This window comes from Bombus bifarius, unplaced genomic scaffold (assembly GCF_011952205.1).
Source record: "Bombus bifarius isolate JDL3187 unplaced genomic scaffold, Bbif_JDL3187 scf7180000008197, whole genome shotgun sequence".
Taxonomy (NCBI): Eukaryota; Metazoa; Arthropoda; class Insecta; order Hymenoptera; family Apidae; genus Bombus; species Bombus bifarius.
In genome coordinates, this window is record NW_022884504.1 from 530,263 (window position 1) to 550,828 (window position 20,566).

Consider the following 20,566-nt stretch of genomic DNA (forward strand, 5'->3'; position numbering starts at 1 on the left):
GTACGATAAATTCTGCAGTTCCATGAAAACCAAATAAATGCATCTGAAAATGCAGTCGGCCGTGAACGCTATACAAACGGAGGGTTGAATATGGCACTCTCTTTTCCTAGAGTCTCTCCGTCGCATATTTTCCCTTCTAGCCCTTGGTTCGTCAGTTTCCCCACGTTCCATTTCCTGTCGCTACCCCCACTGGGAGTTCCGCTCACCGCTGCGAAGCCACGCAGCAAGTAGTCGGTGTACGACCAGTGTCGGGCCAACCGGCAACGTGTGTAGGTGGTACGTTTACCCTCGCGGTTTATTTCGAACTCGTTCGAGTTCCACGAGACGAAACCGGATAACTTGCCAGTAGAAGGAATTCTGCGTCGTCTCGGGCATCGAAACACATCGCCAGACGCAAGAAAGATCGAGGTAAAGTCGGCAGTAGAGCTGGAAGTCCGAATCGTGGTACACGGACACGTGTCGACGAGGTGCCTCGTTGAACAGTCACCCACGCTTTCCTTCCACGCTTATTGTTTCTCTTACGCCATGCCGCATGAATCTTGATTTTTTTCGTTCTCCGCGTCTCGTAATCTCCGCTTTTTACGCCACGACAACTACGACGCGGCCGATTTGACTTTATTTTTGATGTTGCCCACCTCGCGGACACCGATCCGTGGCTAAACGTGTGGCTGCCGCGAAATTTCATGTCGGTTCACGTGTCGATCGTTTGTGTTACGAGGTTTGTTTAATCGGAAACGTGCATGGAGAGGAGATTTGTTGGAACACGATTTCAACAGAAACGTAATACCAGCACCACTGCTACAGTATACAGTACTTATCCCGTTTTAAACCATGCAGTATGCAATTTTAAACCATCTACGTTACTGTTTTTATAGTAGTAATTATATATTGTTTTTATAAAACATTTTCACATGTCCTTATACGTGGATTGTAGTTGTTTATGCATATTCATAATTTTATAATTATTATGCTAATGCTGTAACGAGTACTTTATTTTGAATATTTTATACGCTTCTCTATATCATGTATATTCTGTATATTTTTATACAGTTTAAATTTCTCTGAAATGCATAAACAACCGCAGTCTTCTTTTGTTATTTGCTTGTTATCAAACGTAGAAGGAATTATGGAATATTGTTTTCTTTCAATTGTATAATGCTATGTTTAAACTAATTTAAAGTAACGAAAGAAGGTTTGAGTTTAAGAAAAATTTTATAGCGACAGTAACTCAGCAGGTCTTATACAATAGTATCTTCTGGACTAGAAGCTTTTTATGTCCAAAGGTACTGTCATAATGAAAAAATAGAAGTCTGCTTTGCAGAAATTTCATTAAAATTTTGTTGGCCGTCACGAAATAAGTGTTTTGGTACTTCCTAAAATTACTCTGTCAACGTCGAGTACTTAAAATGTTACCTTTTTGTCACGCGGGAATTTTATTATTCCAGAGTACATATTTTGTTTGCGAGGGTTAACGTCGTCGATCTTTGCGAGGTGGATGCCTTCTCGTTCTATTTACAACTTGGTTTCACACCGCAATTCTTAAAATTCGACGAAATTTTGCGGATACATTGTTTCTGTTTATGTTGTTATTGTTCAGCTTTAAGTAATTCACGACCAGGGAGCATCGATTGGAACATTGGATATACATAAAGAAGTTTATATGTACTTAGAATTCAAACTATTCTCTCGATATTGCAAACAACGATATTCCAATCGTTTGAGTTTCGATAATCACGCTCGTACGTGGAAATCTTTCCACGAAACTTTTTACTTCTTATCACGTGATAAACGGCAGTTTCGCATGTTACGACTAGCTTTCGTAACTTGCAAATTGACTGCGGGTTGAGTTTGGAATTTTCACCCTAACGTAGCTGTGGAGTGTGGGTTCGATATTCGACTGCCCTCGGCTTCCACCCTCTGGCTAAATTTCCTTTATGCATCTTGCGAACCCCTACTTCGATCCATACACTGAACTACACATAGAACCACTGAACTTTTCCCTCGAGCTGTTGAAATCAAAACTAGAGATTTGGCTTCGGAGAGTCGCTGCATCTCGTTTTTATTTGCATTTTACAAATTATTTACTTTACTTAAAATCTATGGAACGATTTGCTGTAATTTAAAAAGAAGAAAGATCATATTTATTTCTATGTGTATAATTTATGAATAGATCCAGATGTATATCGGGATACTGTATGGTAGTTGAATATCACGCTTCTTTCCACTTTTGTAAATACGAGACATAGATTCTATTCTCGCGGTGAATCCATTAAAAAGTAATACGATAATAATCACGGTATATGTATAACACATAAATTCTTCTCACAGTGGTTGAGATCGATAATAATCATAGTGGAACGGTATTGACACGCTTTTATTCACTCGGCCAGGACTCGTATGAATTTCTCGAACAAATAAAGTGCCATTGAAACGCGTAGTACTAACGTCGATGACTTTCCTGACAACAGGCTTTGTAATGCACCTTGAACTTTTCATTCTATACGCCACCCTAATTAACTTCTGCTCTGGCGCAACGAAATCTTTATAACGGCATCCTCGTCGAGGATTTGAGGATTAATGCAGGAAATGCTGATTCTCGCGTCCTAATACTAGGTGGAAATTGCTCGTAACTTTGTTTACCAATCAGTAGGCTAATGGCAATTAGTATGAAGCGATTGCGTTATTCGATATTGCATTTCTCTTGATTTTCCTTTGATCACGGCCAACAGCAGAAGCTTTTACCACGTTTAAAATCATAACGTGTTAGAGGAACAGTAATTTTATATGTCAGGTGTCAATTTAATTTCTTTTCCGGGCACGTGTATTATTGAAACCTAAAATAATTTACATTTCTAGATCAAAGATCAAATTTCTTTACAAAACGATCGTAAAACTTTTTAAACGTGGAATACATCACATTTTCTACTTATTTTTCTTTTACGTTTTATCGATTTATACTATTTTCACTGTATCGCTTCGATCGTAATTATACGTAAATATGTATAGTATTAAGCGTGTTCTCTTTACTCTTTGTCCTCCGTTCTTCAAACAGTTCAAGAAGACGGCAGAAGTTATAATCAGTTTTAAACAGTAATTGTGCCCTACAGTTAGTGCCATCCACAGTAACAACATTCAGGCTACTATTTTTTACATTACTAAAATCCCATTTTACTTTTACAACACAGAACGTCATTAACGTTTTTATTACCCGCCTTACTTTCTGTCGTATTCCCTGAAGCACAAAGATTTATTTCTTCTCTGTGTCATATAAAAATCTTTACAACTTTTACAAATCTATACAAATCTTTACGTCTGTCGCGAGATTCTTTTGCAGGCAACGATAGTAAGATGGTTTTTACTGCTTATAGCAAGGATTTGTCACGGGTCACCGAATGTATTTTGTTCGACGGTTTATGTTCACACGCGAAGATGAAAACTGGCGATAAATCAGTTACAGCTACTAGACGTTCTATGTGGAAATATTCGCAGTTTAGGTGTCACGGTTGAAAGCACAAGTGAGCTTCGTTGCTTATCCACCATCCGAAGGATTCGTAAAGGTTTTACTTTTTCGTTACGTTACTTCGAATATCTCTTGAACAAGCGGTTAACAAAAGTGGCGAAATATAAATAAAATAAAAAAATCACTATCGATAGGTATAATATAAATTTTGAATCTATAACAAAAGTAGTGGAAGATTCAGCACAGTTGAAATTGGGAAAATGCTTTGAAATTTTTCTCCGGTTTTAATTAATAATGAGTGATAATGAGGATATGTTTATCAATTTCACCCAAGAGAGTGTATCGTATTTGTTATCGTCAAGTTAACGAATATATGAGTGTACAGAGAGTCCTGTGAAAATTGGCTGCGCTTCAACAGCATCAATTATTTCTTCTGCGCTTGCAATATTCGGCGACGAGGCGTAACGCTTTATTTGGTTCGGTAACAGAGCCTCTAGTCCGATTTTAGATCAGAACCATTACTAAACGTTATCAAATGATAAATGTGATTATCTTTATGAATCATTTGTTTAGGAATATTTTTGTCACCGGTTCGTAGCGAATTTTGGCAGACGGTATGTTCCTTTGAACACGCCCGTTCATGCCCAAAATTTTCACGTATTTTACCCGTTTGAACTTTACGCACGTTATTAGTAATTTATTTATGGTTATCATAAATCACAGAGAGACATTGTCAATATCCTCGAAAGTAAAGATGGATGATCTTATTTCGATGAAATTGATATTGATATTTCGGTGAAAAGTTTTCGTAATCGAAGAAACCGCTCTCGGTCAATAATGATGTAATTTGTTATCGTTTCTCGAATTATTAACTGCGATGTAAAAATTCCAAGCTGTTTTCATTTTTAAAGATCGGATGAATACGCACACGTCTTACGATGTTTGCAAATCCCGCTGAAGTTATCTCGTGTTTCTTTCTGTACCGATATTTCGCTACTGTCAGCTAGCATCTCTGATGTACTTGCCAAATTATACTGATTTATTAATTTTATCGGAAGATATGTTACGGTATAACGCCGTGTAGAAATTTTGGATTAGTTATTTAACACAGTTAGCAAAGCTTGACAAAGATAGTATGCCTATCTATCATTTTCATATCCGTGAAAAATACCACGCTTCCATGTGCTACTGGTCTGCTAAATTTTTTAAAAATATCCCAAGCTAATCATAATACTACGTGACTAACATTTCTTCTTTTCTGTTCTATATTATGAAGCTGTTACATAAGCACATTAAAGCGCGAGACAGAAGGAGGTCTAAACGACCAAGTAGCAAAAGAGCGTATTAAGACCACCGTTAACAATCCTTCTGCATGTTTAATCCCTGCCTGATAATATCGTTCGCGTTAACGGAATTACCGTTCTCTCTATTAGCTTTACCTCTGTCATCCCATTATCCTATTCATATGTTCATTTATTAGCGCGGTTGGCGATTTTCAATACTATCTCTTCTCAAGAGGCGGAACATATAAAATATATTACCGCCGGCAATTTTTCTATTCGACACGATTGTGGTTCCGCATAGTTAGCAAACAGCAATTAAGAAAATTGCCGAGCGTGCTCTTAATCCCGGGAAAACTCCTCTTATCTTCGTTACATGGCCATTTGAATAAAAAGGATCCAGTCTTTCCTTTGATGGAAATCCTCGTTTCTTACCCTAATCACGTTGTAAATCCTTACGGTCATCTCAAGACACCGCTACTCTGAATTTTCTCACGTATTCTCGTGCCAACCAGCGAAGTCGGGAAACGTCTGTGTTTACTCGAAGATAGCTCCCCAGCTTTTGACCATTGTATTTATACCGTCCAACCAAAACAGACGGACTGCATACATCAGCCTTTAAAACACAGCAGTTTGAAAAACAAAAGGAGAGAACAGATTGTAAGGAGTCTGGTCAATGTTACTGGAATTACAAATTAATTCGATACAATGAACCGAATCGACGAAAGAAACGAAAAATAGCAACAGAGAAAGCTGGAACTATCGTGATACATAGAAGAAGCGAATTAGCTTTGAACTGTGGATTCTTTCCGTTCGTATTTATCGACCGACATGTGACCGTTTTTCTTTCTCATAGATAATATACGACTGCAACAGTTTGCGCGTGGAAATGAGAAACATTTAGACTTTAGACAACCGGAGTATGTTTGTACTTCGTCCGTGTTTCAAATGATTCAAAGCTGTATGGAAATTTTAAAAGCTTTGAAATTCTACGCGTGGGATTTATTTCGTAGCAATCGGATTCCATCGCTGAGAAATATATTATTCGAAAAAAGTTGTTATTTCATAGAAACGAGACAGAATAAAGCGACAAAAGCCCGTCGTGAAAAGTAACTTCGTTCCTTTTTCAGTCCAGTTTAATTCCGGTTGGCCGTATAAAAATTTCCATTTTTCCGAAGCTATGCAGCGCGAGCGTGTTATTAAGAAGCCACAGAAGGATGAAAAGTTGGCAAAAATACTTCCAGTCTATAGTATATATATTCTGGATAATAACAAAATTATTTTATCGTCGGTGTTACTTAAAGAAAGATCGCGAGTGATAAGAGCCGCGAGTTTAATCAACAAAAACGTGCTGCGTGCCACGCAATTGTCGTAGGTCGTCGAGAAATTATTTAAAAATATAACTACTGCCAGGGACCTATTTCTGGCGAAGACTGGCTGGCCGATCGTTCCGAGTTCGAGGCTCGTTCGTCGCGTCGCGTCGGGTTGGGCTGAGTATACGCACGCGATCTGCACTGACACGTGTCGACGTTCTACTCGGTGTCAATCGCCTATTAACGTTACCCTGTCTTCTCAATTTACCGGGGAGTTACGTGGATCGATTTGTCAGATATGTGAGAGATACCTGTCACGCGCAAATTGATCGATTCGTTTCAGGAGTTTTATTTCAAACGCTCGGTCGGAGTTCTTAGATCTCACACCCTAGACGGTATCGGTGTTTATCTGTGAAATTAATCGAAAGCTTCTGTCGGTTTCGGTTAATTAATCAGAATTACCTAACATGTTTAGGATTTCGGGAAACTGTAATCAATATATTTGGTAATTTCCGACGTGTTTCCAACACCGTGTCTCGCGCAGCACGCGATGCGTTAGTAATTAGTGTTAATCGCATTTAGCGATCCGCGAGGGATTCCACCAAGGGAGTTGGCAGCTTGCTGACATGTGTAAATACGCAATTGAGTATTATCCTTGATTCGCTGAAATTTCCAACGATTAGACATCAACGTAATTACTGATAAAATCTCTACATGTCCAAAAGGAATAAATATTGAACGAGCACGATGAGGATAATTACGAAACTTCGATTTATAATTATAACGTAGAAAGTTTTGAAGTTCATCGTGACGCCTCCGGCGTAAGATTATTATTCTTCTTGCTAATTTTACTTCTTGTCAACAATCGTGCTTCTTAGCTTGTATGTTATTCCCGTATTTATTTTCCTTCGAAGTGTATGAAGTTGACTAAAATGATGTCATAACGTGGAAAGCAACTTTCCTGTCAGATCAACTACCTTGTATAAACCGATATACCGAACGAAATTGTATTTCATGTACTTTGAAAAATTCTTAGAACTCGGAGAAAAATTCCGTTGCTTATATGCATATAAATGCATGTATCAATATTTTTGTCGAAGTTTCGAAACCAACTTTACTGAAAAATCTCCTTGCAATTTCCTTACATGTTTACCATTTTGATTTACTTTATTTCTTGAGAATAAAATATCATAGTTTTTGCGCATTCTTCGATTAATTTATCAACATTGGAAGATCCAAAAGAGTACCAAAGAATGACAAATGTATTATTATTGATATTAAACCATCGCTGTTATTAATACCGAAATTATACATTTTCCTATTTACAAGACTTCGCACTTTCTAAAAGCTGAATAAGTCTCCCGGTATCTTTCGTTTCTGTTATCCTTGTGTCGCTTTTCTATCGGTTGATCCGCTTGAAACCGCATTGAAGCACGAATGATTGCTGACTACTCTGGCGGGTGTTGAGTTTTCTATTACAATGAATCGAGAATGTAGGCCAATAATAAATTGACGCGGACGCTTAGATCGATCGATAAGTACGGTGCATTTAGAGAGCAACAATGACGTTCCTGTCAGGTAGTCATCGTGTTCGTTGATTTGAATTTGCTCATGAGCAAACAAACCCCTCAGATCTTTGGCTCTGATTCTATTCTAAGCAGACGTCCGTGTATTTCCGCTTGTCTTCGACGGTTCAGGGCGAGAATAGCATCGACGGAAATTTAGGAACGCTGTAACTTCGTGTTTCGCCGTTATATTCGACGGTAAGTCCCATAAACTCCTCTGCGATCCACAACGATCAATCATCGACTTAGTGGATGAGACGGAGAGAGAGAGAGAGAGAGAGAGAGAAAGGAAGAAAAGAGGGAAAAAAGGAGACGAGGACGCTACGATGACGATAAATCGACGAACATTTCGTTCGGGACGTCATTGTCTCAATGGCATTCGTTTCATCATTTTTATTTTGCTCCTTTAGCAAAAGCTGTCCTGTCCGGTAGCTTCTTTTTATCTTTTTAGTTTTCCGCTTTTGAAACGAAGATGAAAAAGAAATTGCTGCTTTTAAACGGCGGAATAATCGACCGTTTCACTTCCTTATTTCTCCCTTCTATAACTTATTGAAAAGTATTCCCTTTTCTTCAACATAACGGAGTCGTAAAATTGTTCGTTTTTAACAATTTGGCGAACAACGTGATTGTAAAAGTCATCTTTACAGCACGACATTAAGAAGCTCGTTTGAGAAAGATTTCACAACTGTAACAATAGACTCTGAATGTGGGCCAAATATTTTTTACGTCGATTCTTATAGTCATTGTTGTGCAAATTTTATTATTCTCGTTGTTCAAGGTACAGGCTTGAAGAAATAGATTTCCTCCACCTCCTTTTATTTATCTAATATTTCCTCGGAAACTCGAATACGTACCGATGGGAAACAGATTTACATATGTTTACGTACATCTATGTTTTATGTACTATTGAAGCAGAAAAAGTTGAAGAGAGAAACTCGACAGGTCGAGATAAAAAATCAGACAGCTGTAAAGACTGTTCGTGACAGTTTTATCACTCACTTTTAAGGTACTTTGCAGTAGATTAGATAACAGACTCGGAGCAATCGAATTTCTTTTTGAACTTGTAGAAATTTATGGCAGTGCACTTAATAAAAAACAGAAGAAACATTCAAATTTTCAAAACATCTATGAAAGATTGCGAATTAGTCATTTTAATGAGGTTGGTAATTGTAGTGTTAAGAAGTTCTACATCGATTTGGAGAGTATTTGGTCCGTTCCAGCGAATGAACAGGTGATCCATACATTTCGGACCATTAAAAGGCGGATAAATGTTAGAAAAGAACGGCGTAGGGCGGAAAAAAGGCGGCGATATTCAAAAATAGTCACTGTGGGTGTCGTGTCTACAGTCTGACAGATCGTTGCACGGTTCGCTTTGTCAGCATTTATAACTCCATGCGCAGTATGCGCAGCTGCAGCTGCGGTTAAATAAACCGGTGTGCAGCGTCGTGCTCTGCGGTTCTGCGCTTGTAAACGAATAAAACAATAGCAAGTGCATTGACGTCATCGTCGCAATGAAAAACGATGAACATCGATAACATCGAACGCTTGACTTTTATGTATCGTTAACACTTTGAGATGAAATGGTTCAGCCACGTGCACTCTGTAATCTTAGGTTGGACTCTGTCGGCACCGACCGTTTTTTAATTTCGTACCGTTTGCCTCTGCGCAAGGAACTTTTTCACTTGGACAGCAACATCGTTCGTAAATTTCACGACGATTATGAATTTATGCCAACTTTAGTTTGTAGTTTATAATGGGATCTTTTTTCCAGCGTCGTCTCTATATCTGGTATGACGGATTCCCAACATAGCCCACTGAATGCTTTGGACGAGTTATCTCATTTACTTGACCGAAATTTTCATTATCGTTCGATTGAATGAATTCGATTATCAAGAGTGCGGATTCCCATCATTTGTACCAAAAAATATAGATACTGTAGAGATCGATAAATTCCTATTGGGAATCATTTCAATGGACTTGGGCAAATAGAATTTTACCGTAATTCATGCCAAACTTTGAACGTTCATTCAAGGAGTTAGGATAAAATTCAATCTGTGATACATTTTCTCTGGTGATGTAAAAGTGTCAGCGATGTTGTGAGAGGACCAAACGATGAAACTGGCATACCGAGGATGTTAGTAAAATTCTTATCATTGTAATATTACAAAATAAGTCAACGAAGTTGTTTGAACAAATTGCCACTGAAACCTACTTAACTTGTGTGATTTAATAGTGCACACCGCCAACAGTTTAAAGTTTTGCCACTTGCCACTTATTTCACAACTAAAAATTATACGATCAACTTGAAAGTTAAGTAGTAGTGCATATCGTCACTAAACTAGGACAAAGTGCATAACAAAATTAAGCACGTATGTAATATATAAGTCTATAAGATCCATAAGTAAATAATGCCATTACCCTATTCTTAACTCTAATAACAAGAATTTAAATCACTATTACTTTAGTTCGAATCTGGAATGAAAATTAAATGCCAATCTTCTTCGTCGTTACCCAATGGACTTGTAAATATGATTATACTTTTACGTGCGTATTTATTTTTTCATTTCCAGAAATATTCGTAATATTTCATTAGGTGCCTTGAAATATGCATTAGGAAAATGATGTAATCGTGCTATTTATACATGTTAGAAATTGTTGGCGACAAATTTTGACGAATAATGCCAAGTCTAATTATTTCACTAATTAATTTCTTGTTAATACTGTATAAATTACCGACCAGAAGTTTGAGACCACCGCGCGTTCCATAGAATCCGGAAGTTAAAAAAGAACTTCGCTCGAAATCCTGTTAGCTTACACTTCGTTACACGTTTCCAACATTATAATTAACGTTCATCGTATATTCGAATAAATTTATGAACAGCTTCGAAATATAATTTTTTGGGAATATCGTGAAAATTATAACTTTAATTTCCTGGTAGCTTCTCCTAGCGAATGTCAGTCAAGCTACAATCTTTTCCTCCGTTGCAAAATTAATGAACGGAACAGAGATTCTAATTTTGTACCGAAAACACAGCTTCTTGTTTCACGAGTGAAAACAACGCTGCCCAATGGAAATAAGGTTAATTCGTTCTAAAATTGTGCAGGAAAATCAAATTATTAGCAACGTTCGCGTAACGGAATTTTTTTCACGTGGAGGCAAAAAACGAAGTTCATTAATGCGCCATGAAAGTGAAAAAGGGAACGTGTTTCGTAAAAACTAGGCCAAATGCCGGTAATTCCTCAGCTCGATGGAACCTCCTATGACCCTGTCTTCGCTATATTATACCTGTACGATTTGCCGCAATGCCATTATTAATAAAATTATTTATCATTTTTATGAAACACCCGCCCTGAAAGCACAAAGGAATGTTTTGATGTTATTGAAATACTTTGCCCGGGAAATAAAATTACGTCAAATAGCTTCTCTTAAAAAAAAAATTCAATTTCTGGGAAACATAGGATACGAACGTGTTCTAGGTTTTAAAAAGATCTGAAATAATTCTGCAAAGTTTATTCTCTGATCAGAGATGAAAAAGAAAAAAATATGCGGTTCTGTAGTTTCATATGTCACAAGTTAAACACGCTATACGATACAAAATCAGCAAAACAGCCTGTTTTTTCTTTCCTTCGCTTGGTTCATTTTGTAAGAGAGGTTTTAGGAAAAACTTCCTACAACATTTTTAAACAACAGGGGATATTGGTATATTGATATGATTACTTTGTAGTACGTGACTGTACATGATAATTTATGTCTACAGATAGATCACGAAGATCGTTTTTCACGATTTGCGAGTCTCATAAATTCGTGTCTGCATGTGTGCTATGATAAACACATCCATCGACAAATCGTAGGCTTTAAGATACTTTTGGCGATCGTTCGATTGCCAGTGGTAGTTTCTTTCGCGTGATATTCTGATCGTTTGATCGCTTGATATAAAACTGAAACACGATATGACAGTTGTAGCATTCATCGAGAATAATAATTCATTACTAAAATATGTTTGCGCGTTTATTATCTTTTTTTAAATGGATTTCTCAGTAGCCTTTTTCTCTATGATCTCGTACGAATTTAATCTTAATATTAATTACAACAAAGTCCCAGTTTTCTAGACACTGTTGTTGAAATATTGTTTTCGGCATACAAGTAGAATTTTCCTAGTAGTTGAGTAACATTTAATTTACGATTTCTATAAAAAGAAACATTTTTGTTCCATTTTACCTTACCATTAATGTGGTATATGAAACCTACCCGCGTATTCTTGACATCGATTAAATTTTTGCCCCTTTGCGCGCAGAAGGTTAAACCGCCTTTTATTGAAATACGACCAATTTCAGCAAAATGGATGTATTTTGTATCGGACGAGTCAGACTGTGGAACAAACATAATTAAAATTTTAATTAACAGCAAAAGGATTCTATACCGCGTGTATAATAATTGGAAGAAGTTCGGATAACAGATGTAAACCAATTTTCCTACAGATATCAATCACTATTAACAATATGTTGCTTCGTATAATCAATATTTACATTTCTATATATTTAATAATAACATTCATTGCCAAAGATTCCTAGAATGGATATTACCAGTATTTACTTATTCTTGTACGATGCGGGCCAACACTCTGCAGGAAAAACAGTCACCACGTGCCAGTAACGCAATACGCACTTTGTTTGTGTTTACATATTCCTATCCTGGATTGTTTACTCTGCGTACTCTATGCCAAAAGTGCTACGAATTAATTGTTCGGGAAACTTTAATTAGTAAATAGTCTCATTGAAGCGTAGATTTCATCGAAGAGTACGAAACGATATAGAGTAAATTTTCGATTTACCGATGCCTGCCAGTCGATGTTGTCTTGCCAAAATGTTCCGTTTCTGGTAAACAACTCATGCGACTCATACCTAGTTTCTCAACTCCTGTATTATACCTGCGTTCGTCGTGTCTATTTTCTCTTTGTACGATTCACGCTCAACGAATATAGGCCGATTAACCAGAAAAATATAAAAAGAAATCCATAAATTGTCTACTTTATAATCTGTAAATTCTATTCACGATTTCTAGTTAGGACCGCCTCTTTTCTATTTTCGTTCTATATCGAATTATTCAAACATCACGTCGATAACTTTCATCTCTCGCGCATCTGACGAATTCGAAGGATTTTCTCTAGACAGTGTTCTCTGAATTAAGATTCCTGGATGAAGATGGTTCAATGATCGTGACAAAATCATTAGCATCTGCGCCAGTCACTGACGTAGTAGCTAGTATCTCGCTCTAGACCTTTCAGATCTATAAGCAAGCGTTTGTAAATTTATTTTCGTAATAGCCTTCTCACATTTTCCATTTCATATCGGTGAAAACGATACAAGAAAAAATTTTCGCATTGTCAACGTCGTTGTCCGCGTCGATGAAGTATAAAAGGGCAAAATGATTGCACTCGAGGATCGATGTCTCCTTTTTCGCAACAATTTTGAAAAATTATAAGCCGAACAGATGGAGGAATTACGTACATTCATCATGTCCAATTAATCCTGTTCTAGTTTATTTACATTTAGACTGGCGCATCGGATTACGATTGGGAAAAGATTATGATTAAAAATGTTTGGATTATGATTAATACAGTCATTCATAACTGCTCGGTTACTTTACGTTCAATCATAATAGCGGCGCGAGAGCTAACAAATGATTGGTTAGATTAACGAAGTTACTTTGTTGGAACAGGCACGATACAAAATTGTGGATTTCGTTGACAAAACAAATAAATTCACACGTGACTATACACGTTGTCTAAGATGATTGTTCACATTTCACGTTTTTTCCATTGAGATTATTCTTCCTAATCCCGTGTTCTCTGAGAACATGACAACAAAATTCTACACTTGGCATGGTGCATTATTTAATTTGGCTGCTTCAAGGAGTTGACGTGCTGTAACCTTGTAGTAAAGGCGAATAGAATGAAATTGATACGTTTCGGCAGAAAGTCCAGCTCTTGCCAAATTATTTCAGGCACGTAGTAGTATAATTTACTTATATATGTTTCTTCGTGTTTTTGCATTGTCGTTTTTCAAACCACAAACTCGTAGTTTCTTTGTCTGCATAGGAGCTACTGCGTTTTATTTCACTGTATATCAGAATATTACAAAGTTGATATCATTAATTTAATTGTAAGGAGTTCCATTCAATTATTATGCAGTCTGGTCCCTGAATGGCTCACATATCAAAGTTTGCGGCAATAAAACGGGTAAATAATTAAGATGGAAGATATGACAGTAGCTCACAAATTATTCCTGACTACGCCCAACTCTCAGCCATAAACCCTAAAGACACTTAAAGCCAAGGAATTTTAAAATTATACTGGCGTCCGAGCTACTCAACTTCGCTCAACTCAACACTAAAATATTACTATACAACGTAAGTTAAATAATCTTAAAAGCATCAGATAAAGAAGATGAATACAAGCTACGTTGTACAATACAAATTTGTTACCAAGTTAATGAATCTAAAATTCGTCCTTCTAATTTCCACTGTGTTTGTTCATTTCGTGTTTGGATAAACGTGTAATGTACATATTATGTTAAGGCATGTTTGATCAGTTTACAAAGTTAATAACCATATTAGTGTACAGAATAACGGTATACTAATCGCGACGAAGAGAGTCAAGTATCCGTGGAAATTTCAAATTCGTGCCAAATAATTGTAAGTGATTTGTGAAAAGATGGATACGTGATTGGAATTGACTGTCAAAGTACTCGAATGTTCTTTGTTATCGTATCGATTGTCTACGCAGCTTCTCTATCATGAATTTTTCTTTTCTCTACTTTTGCAGGTCTTGTCAAACAACATTTCACGAAACTGTGAAACTACGTGAATTCACAGTGATCGTAAGAAGAAACTTTCTTTCCGAAGAGTTCTAAAGAATTAAAATTATAATCGTCGAAATACAGAACAGAAGAAAAGAAATGGAAGCTACTGAGTGGAATATTACTGGGAAAAGTGACACAAATAATCGAAATGAATGCCTGAAAGAAATAACGAAGATGTTCGAGAATTAAAGAGAAGGAAAGCAAAGAAGTTGAAACCTTTCAGGAAGCTTCTCATTGATTCCTGTAAAAGTAAATCTCGAACCAATCAGAACAACTATGTAAATGAATTTCTAAAGATTTAATACAAATGTCACTGTAAATTTCACGTCTAATGAAATATCGACAATTTCTTTGTAAGAAAACAGATTCAGTAAATATTAAGAATATTCGGAAAACTGACAAGTACATAATTAGATATTAGTTTTATCAGAACTTTTCTGTGCCATCTGAAAACGTCAGCTCTGAATATATAATGAATGCAATATGGTAGCGCACTAAGCAAAGTGATTAAGTCGGATCACAAAGGAGAAGTAGACCGTTACGTCTGCCAAATAGGAACTCCAGGTATTCAAAGGATTGAACAAAATGGCGAGTCGAATGAAAGCGTTATACAATCAGGTACAATATCATACGTTTTTGCTTTTATTTCTGTCTCGTCTCATTTTATAATGAACCGTTTCATTTCAACTTCCGGTTCACTGCATGTGCGATAAAAGATTCTAACAGAACGGTTCCCTAAATTCTCTGTGCGAACGTAACAAAATTTTGAATGAAAATAAAATATTATAATTAGATATTTGTATATATTTATAAGTGTTTATTTTTACAAACTAAGGAAACGGGACCGAGATGAAATCTCTAGATATTTCGTGTGCGTTTTGTTGTACAGGTAATCTTCGAGAGGCGAATTCTTCTTGGTTGTACTGTTCTCGTTGGCCTGTCAGTGTGCATATGGTCGATTGCCATTGGAACCGATCACTGGTTCACAGTCGAAGCACCGGATGAAGGAGGTTTACCCCTTGGGGATCCAAGCAAAGGTAGACGATTAATCTACAAGCATATGGGTCTCTGGAGAGGTTGTGTGGAAGGGACCATGCCACAGTCAGAAAACTCCACCGAAATGATCCCCTACAGTAAGTGTATGGAATGTTTGAAAAATGTTATCGAATATTATCCTCCTGCCCCGTATTTTCTCGACACAACGTTGAAATTTGAAAGGACGACCCATTTCATTTTTATATTATTTTCATGTAATATTGGAAAGTTCGGTCTGCTGTGAAACGTGGAAAACTTAATAAAACGAAACTGCTGTTCAATCGGATAGCCATATTTTATCGGTCACCTAAAGTGAGTTTAATGATTCGAAATTTACTGGAGAAACAGAGCCTTGTAACTGATTTACGTTTATGAAGTTTAACTTTGATCAAAGTCACGGTAAAAAGAGGTAAACCCAATACAGCCAAGTTATTCTCTTTGTAGTTGGCTCAAACAACTTTCGTCGTGCCTTCCCAATAATTAAACCAGCTATACGTAATTTAGATTCGGGTGAGCTCGTGACAGAAACGAACACTGAGAAATTTTACATCTTCATCAAATTAATGGCAAAGAATTCCACACCTGTGGAACGAGGGATAAGAGACGTGCCACGATATGTTGGCTGTCCGAATGACGATGGCGTCGTTTCAAAAAAGGCGGGTTCGATAATCGATATACATAAAGAATAAATGCATTCTGAAACCTCGCTCGTTAGTTTCCCGTGCTTTAAATAGAAACAGTAGAATAAAATTGCATTAGTTGTAACACTATGTTAGGCAAACGACCTTCTGCAACATTGATAATTCATTTTCAACAAAGTATACGCATACATACGTTCTTTCAACGTTGAACGATCAGAGTTACTCTCTTTCGCCTACAGTTTCCATCATTTACACCACGTTAAACCAATACGCACCGTTGCCCAACAGACTTTGATTTATCACACTTCTGCTTAAAGAAGGCGGATATTCATCCACTATGTCATCCGGAGATTTACCATACCTCAATAAACCAAGCTCGATTATAAACCTCTCTTGGTACTTAATTTATACGTTTGCTCACACTTTGATGCACTAGCCTGATAAACTTTAAATAAAAATCTACGAGTACAGATTTCTCTTTTCTTTCACAATTGCAGCAACTCCTCTTATTATCGTAATGTTTTTAAAATACGCCGATTTAAATCAAATATCGTGGATAGAATTTTTGCTTTTCTCTCTTCGAATTTGTCGTTACAATATCGCAGATTCGAAGCAATTAGAGACCTGAAAAAGAAAGAGGAGTAATTCTCTAACCAAAGCAGTTAATTTCACTCCTTGTAGTTAATTATGGCTATGTCAGAATCCGCATCTGTAGCTGTACACTGACTTGTCATACGTCACGTCTACTGTTCCACACCTGTGCTTCATCATGCATATGCCAGAACTGAGTTAGATAACCGTAATATCATCATAAATTGTCCAAGGGTCGATCATTGCTCTCATCGTATCTTCATCTCTAACCTGTTTTCAGAATTTATCCTTGTACTAACACGAAACGACACTTCCCATATTTTTAGACGACACGTGTTCACTGAATTTTTATCGTTAAATCGTTTATGTAATTCGTAAATCTTTACGCGGAAATTCCTAATTATATTCGTTAAGGTGTGATGGATTCACGTTTCGTCGACCGTAGCTCGCGTAATCGAAGGATTAAATATCATGTGGTATAAATATTGATCACGGTCTCATTGTCTCTCCAGTTCCGTTTAAAGGCTGCGCGTAAAAATAACTCACCATGACGCGAGACACGAACGAGGCGTTCCAGGCAAAGAAAGATAACCAGGATGAGAAAATAGTAAATGGAAGCTGGGAGAGAAATGAAGATGGATAGGGTGATTACTGTAAACCAGGGATTTAACGCAAACTGATTCGTGCATCACGCTTGCAAACAACGGGCCGAAGTCTACATTAATCAAGCGGTAGTTTAACTTTTAATTTAATATCCAACATTTTCATCTTTTTTCTTTCAGAGGAGTGCAAGAATCAGGACATGTTCCCAACCGAGAAGCAGCTCAAGTTGAACCCAGGATTAAACACTGTAGTCAGTAAGTGAAACTAAATTACCAGCGTACTGTTCTCTCTTTTTTTAAATTCTTTTTCGAAGAATCATCCACTTGAAATACGCTTGCTCGAAATACACGGAGACATTTGTTTAAAAAATGCATTATCATTGTGGACCTTATACAAAATGAAACCTACATGTGCTTGACGTAATTGAAAGATAGACGATACTATTAATTATAAAAGAAATTTATGAAAGCATCGCCACACTTGAATTACTCTCAATTTATCACTTGCAGATTATTCGAGGACACAGGCATCGTTCGCGATAATCAGCCTATTCGTGATGATAATGGGCTTTTCTTTCTCGATCTACACGTTTCGTAATCCACGATATATGTTCAAACGATTGGCTGGTGGAATACATTTCATTAGTGGTAATTAACACAATTACTAGTTTAATTTAGTAACTGTCATGGATACAGATTTATTACTGGTTTATTGAATCACTGCATTTTTTGTTCTATCTCTCGCTCTATGTTTCGTTCTATTAACGCGAAGATCTCGTAAATTTCCGATCTAGCGTTTAATTTTTAGTAGCTCTACGTATAATAGATCTCAAAGCTGTGTGTTTTATTATCCTTAACTTACGACGTTTTAACGATCCAATCATCGTTTTTATTTCGTTTCAGCCGCTTGTAACATGGTGGTGATACAAGTGCTTCTGTCCTCGAACGAGTTCGAAAGCAAACATGTACACACGACATTTCCAAAGGATGCAACCAGGGGGTACGGCTTTTCTCTGATTCTGGCCTGGATAGTATTTCTCTGCAACCTGTTCGCGGGTTGTGCCTTTATAGTGTTCTCCAGGAAGCGAAAGAGGGACAAGGCACCGACGGAAGAAATTGCGATGGCTGACGAACCGACCATAATCGGTCGTTGATTCGTCTTCGATTATTTCCTAATAATTGATAAATTCGTCGTACGTTGTTGAAGACTGTCGCCTGTGCGAGAGGAAATTTGTGATTCATGGAGTGAATTCGATGAAAGTAAAAGACGCGAACGTACTACATATCGTGCGTAACTAAATCATGTGGAGACAATCGTTCAAAGATTGCTTGAAACAATAAGCGAACGATAGCAAGCTTGTAGCTGTAAGTGTCTTAAGAAAACGTTTTAAGAAAATGGATAAAGTGCTGAATGCATTTTGTGACGAAAAGAAGAAGAAATTGGATATCGGTGCATTTGTATGGTAATTTTAATTCTGATTATCTTTATGGTTAAATAACTAACTTTCGCATACATTTCTCTATCCAGTTCGGCAACACTGTTAACGTTATTGTTAAAAGACAGAACGTAAATGTACTTCGATATTCAATTTTCCATCTCCCCCAGGTGGTTGGATTAATCGATGCTATTGTATCGATACTCTAAGAGAAAAATATATTGAACATTTTGTAAACAGGATAGAAATAATTTATTGACAACAGATACTATTTTTCTATCATATCGGAATATGGAAGTTCAGAATACTGGGACCATTTACCAGAAATTGAAATATCCCTCGTCGAATATCTGCCAAAACGAGCGTAATAAATTTAACGTAAATAAAAATTTTAAAAGCAACTTGTTTGCAAGGCGTTGATATTAAAACTCGGCTCGAAGCAAAGCTTTCAATGAACGATTACATGCGTATTTGAATAAATGGTAACTGAGTACGAAAATAAGATATTATATACAACAATCAGATTCTGAGATAACCACCAAACTATTTATTTTTTTACACGAAAGTGTATATTTTTCTACCTTCTTCAACAATATACTCGTGAACTTTAAAGACTAGAGATATAGTAAACGAGAAAATATTTTGAATCTTCTCGACGTAATTTGCGATATGTATATGTAACAATGTTGAAAAGACAATATTTCTCTATAAATAGATATTCGATGTTCTAGGTGAAACTCGGTGTCGAAATTATACCCAAAGAAGAAGATAGATATTTAGAAATAGGAATGCCGAAACAATTAGTAGTTACCCATATTCTCTGTGCAATCTATCAAGTCTAGAAACTATTTTGGAATAACCTTATACCATAAGTGAAAGCTATTGTATTAATTAAACTCAGAGAACAACGTTCAATTATGAAACTTCACGAACCAGCAATTTTGGGGGAGTTAGAAATGGAATTATTTCGAGATACACGAGAATATTACAAGTTCTTGGATAGAATGGAATTATTGTTAGTTACGCGAATTAAAACAAGTTTAATTAGCAATTGACTAATTGCTAATAAGCGCGATATATTCGTATGTAATATACGTATAATTTTGAAAATCTTGATATTTAACAGAAGGAAGAGTGTCGCTTATTTTTGCCAAGGTCCATAATTTTATTACGTGTCTAAAAAATAATTTATGTACTTAAAAAGCTTACGCTTAAGTTATTTAATTATTATTACATAACATTAGCTATTTAATTAAGGAATAATAATTAAATTATTTTTTATCGAAAGCAAGCAATTAAGATGCGTAAAAGACTTAAGGACCTGAGTAAAGTTACGATGGTTATTAGGTAAATTTACGATTCTAGTCATCAAAGATGCTACACCAATTGTACAATGACTAAGCGAATGAAATATTTGCACAAAAGTATGCTTAATATCAAGATATTCCGCTACTTCAAATGATTATTTATTAAGTATCATGATGCTAGTCGGTAGAGATTTAATATTCAATCGTACAACTTTTACATTAAGATTTATCGTAACACTCGTTAAGGGCACGTTAATCAAAGTTCAAAGACATGATTCTTCATGTAAAAGATTATAGAAGATTAATTCTATGTAAATAATATCACGCCCAATCTTTATCTCTCGATAAATTGAGAATGGTGCAAGTGAAATATTATCGAACTGTAAATTGTTTCTCTACTTACTTACTCGTACAAAGTGTTCGTGTTTCAAGTATAAATTTTTCGAAACGAGATATCTGCTTTTTGCACTATTCT

At 36.4% G+C, this 20,566-nt stretch overlaps 1 protein-coding gene and 1 long non-coding RNA gene across 5 annotated transcripts; one reads left to right on the top strand and one right to left on the bottom strand.

The window, feature by feature from the left end:
- The first annotated feature begins 208 nt into the window (after positions 1 to 208).
- LOC117209947 lies at positions 209 to 18,693 on the top strand. Of its 4 annotated transcripts, XM_033452422.1 has the most exons (7): positions 7,675 to 7,816; positions 13,810 to 14,027; positions 14,443 to 15,097; positions 15,369 to 15,612; positions 17,529 to 17,603; positions 17,859 to 17,996; positions 18,252 to 18,502. In XM_033452422.1, the coding sequence occupies exons 3-7, from the start codon at positions 15,065 to 15,067 to the stop codon at positions 18,500 to 18,502; spliced, it is 741 nt and encodes a 246-aa protein (XP_033308313.1). In that variant the 5' UTR covers positions 7,675 to 7,816; positions 13,810 to 14,027; positions 14,443 to 15,064. The 4 variants fall into 4 exon arrangements, with proteins under 4 accessions (XP_033308316.1, XP_033308315.1, XP_033308313.1 ...); XM_033452425.1 differs by lacking the exons at positions 7,675 to 7,816; positions 13,810 to 14,027 and adding an exon at positions 209 to 408 and having other exon boundaries at positions 18,252 to 18,693; XM_033452424.1 differs by lacking the exons at positions 7,675 to 7,816; positions 13,810 to 14,027 and adding an exon at positions 454 to 877.
- Positions 15,315 to 17,836, bottom strand: LOC117209948. The gene is made up of 2 exons (XR_004488014.1): positions 16,883 to 17,836; positions 15,315 to 16,779 (listed from the first exon to the last, which is right to left on the bottom strand). It is a non-coding gene; the product is annotated as an uncharacterized LOC117209948 (long non-coding RNA).
- Positions 18,694 to 20,566: the final 1,873 nt, after the last annotated feature.

What these genes read in the sequence shown, in the direction of transcription:
- LOC117209947 (XM_033452425.1), top strand. Translation starts at nt 15,065, where the DNA reads ATGGCGAGTCGAATGAAAGCGTTATACAATCAG. An exon ending in TGAAAGCGTTATACAATCAG is followed by an intron (nt 15,098 to 15,368) that starts GTACAATATCAT and finishes TTTGTTGTACAG; the next exon opens with GTAATCTTCGAGAGGCGAAT. An exon ending in TGGAATACATTTCATTAGTG is followed by an intron (nt 17,997 to 18,251) that starts GTAATTAACACA and finishes ATTTCGTTTCAG; the next exon opens with CCGCTTGTAACATGGTGGTG.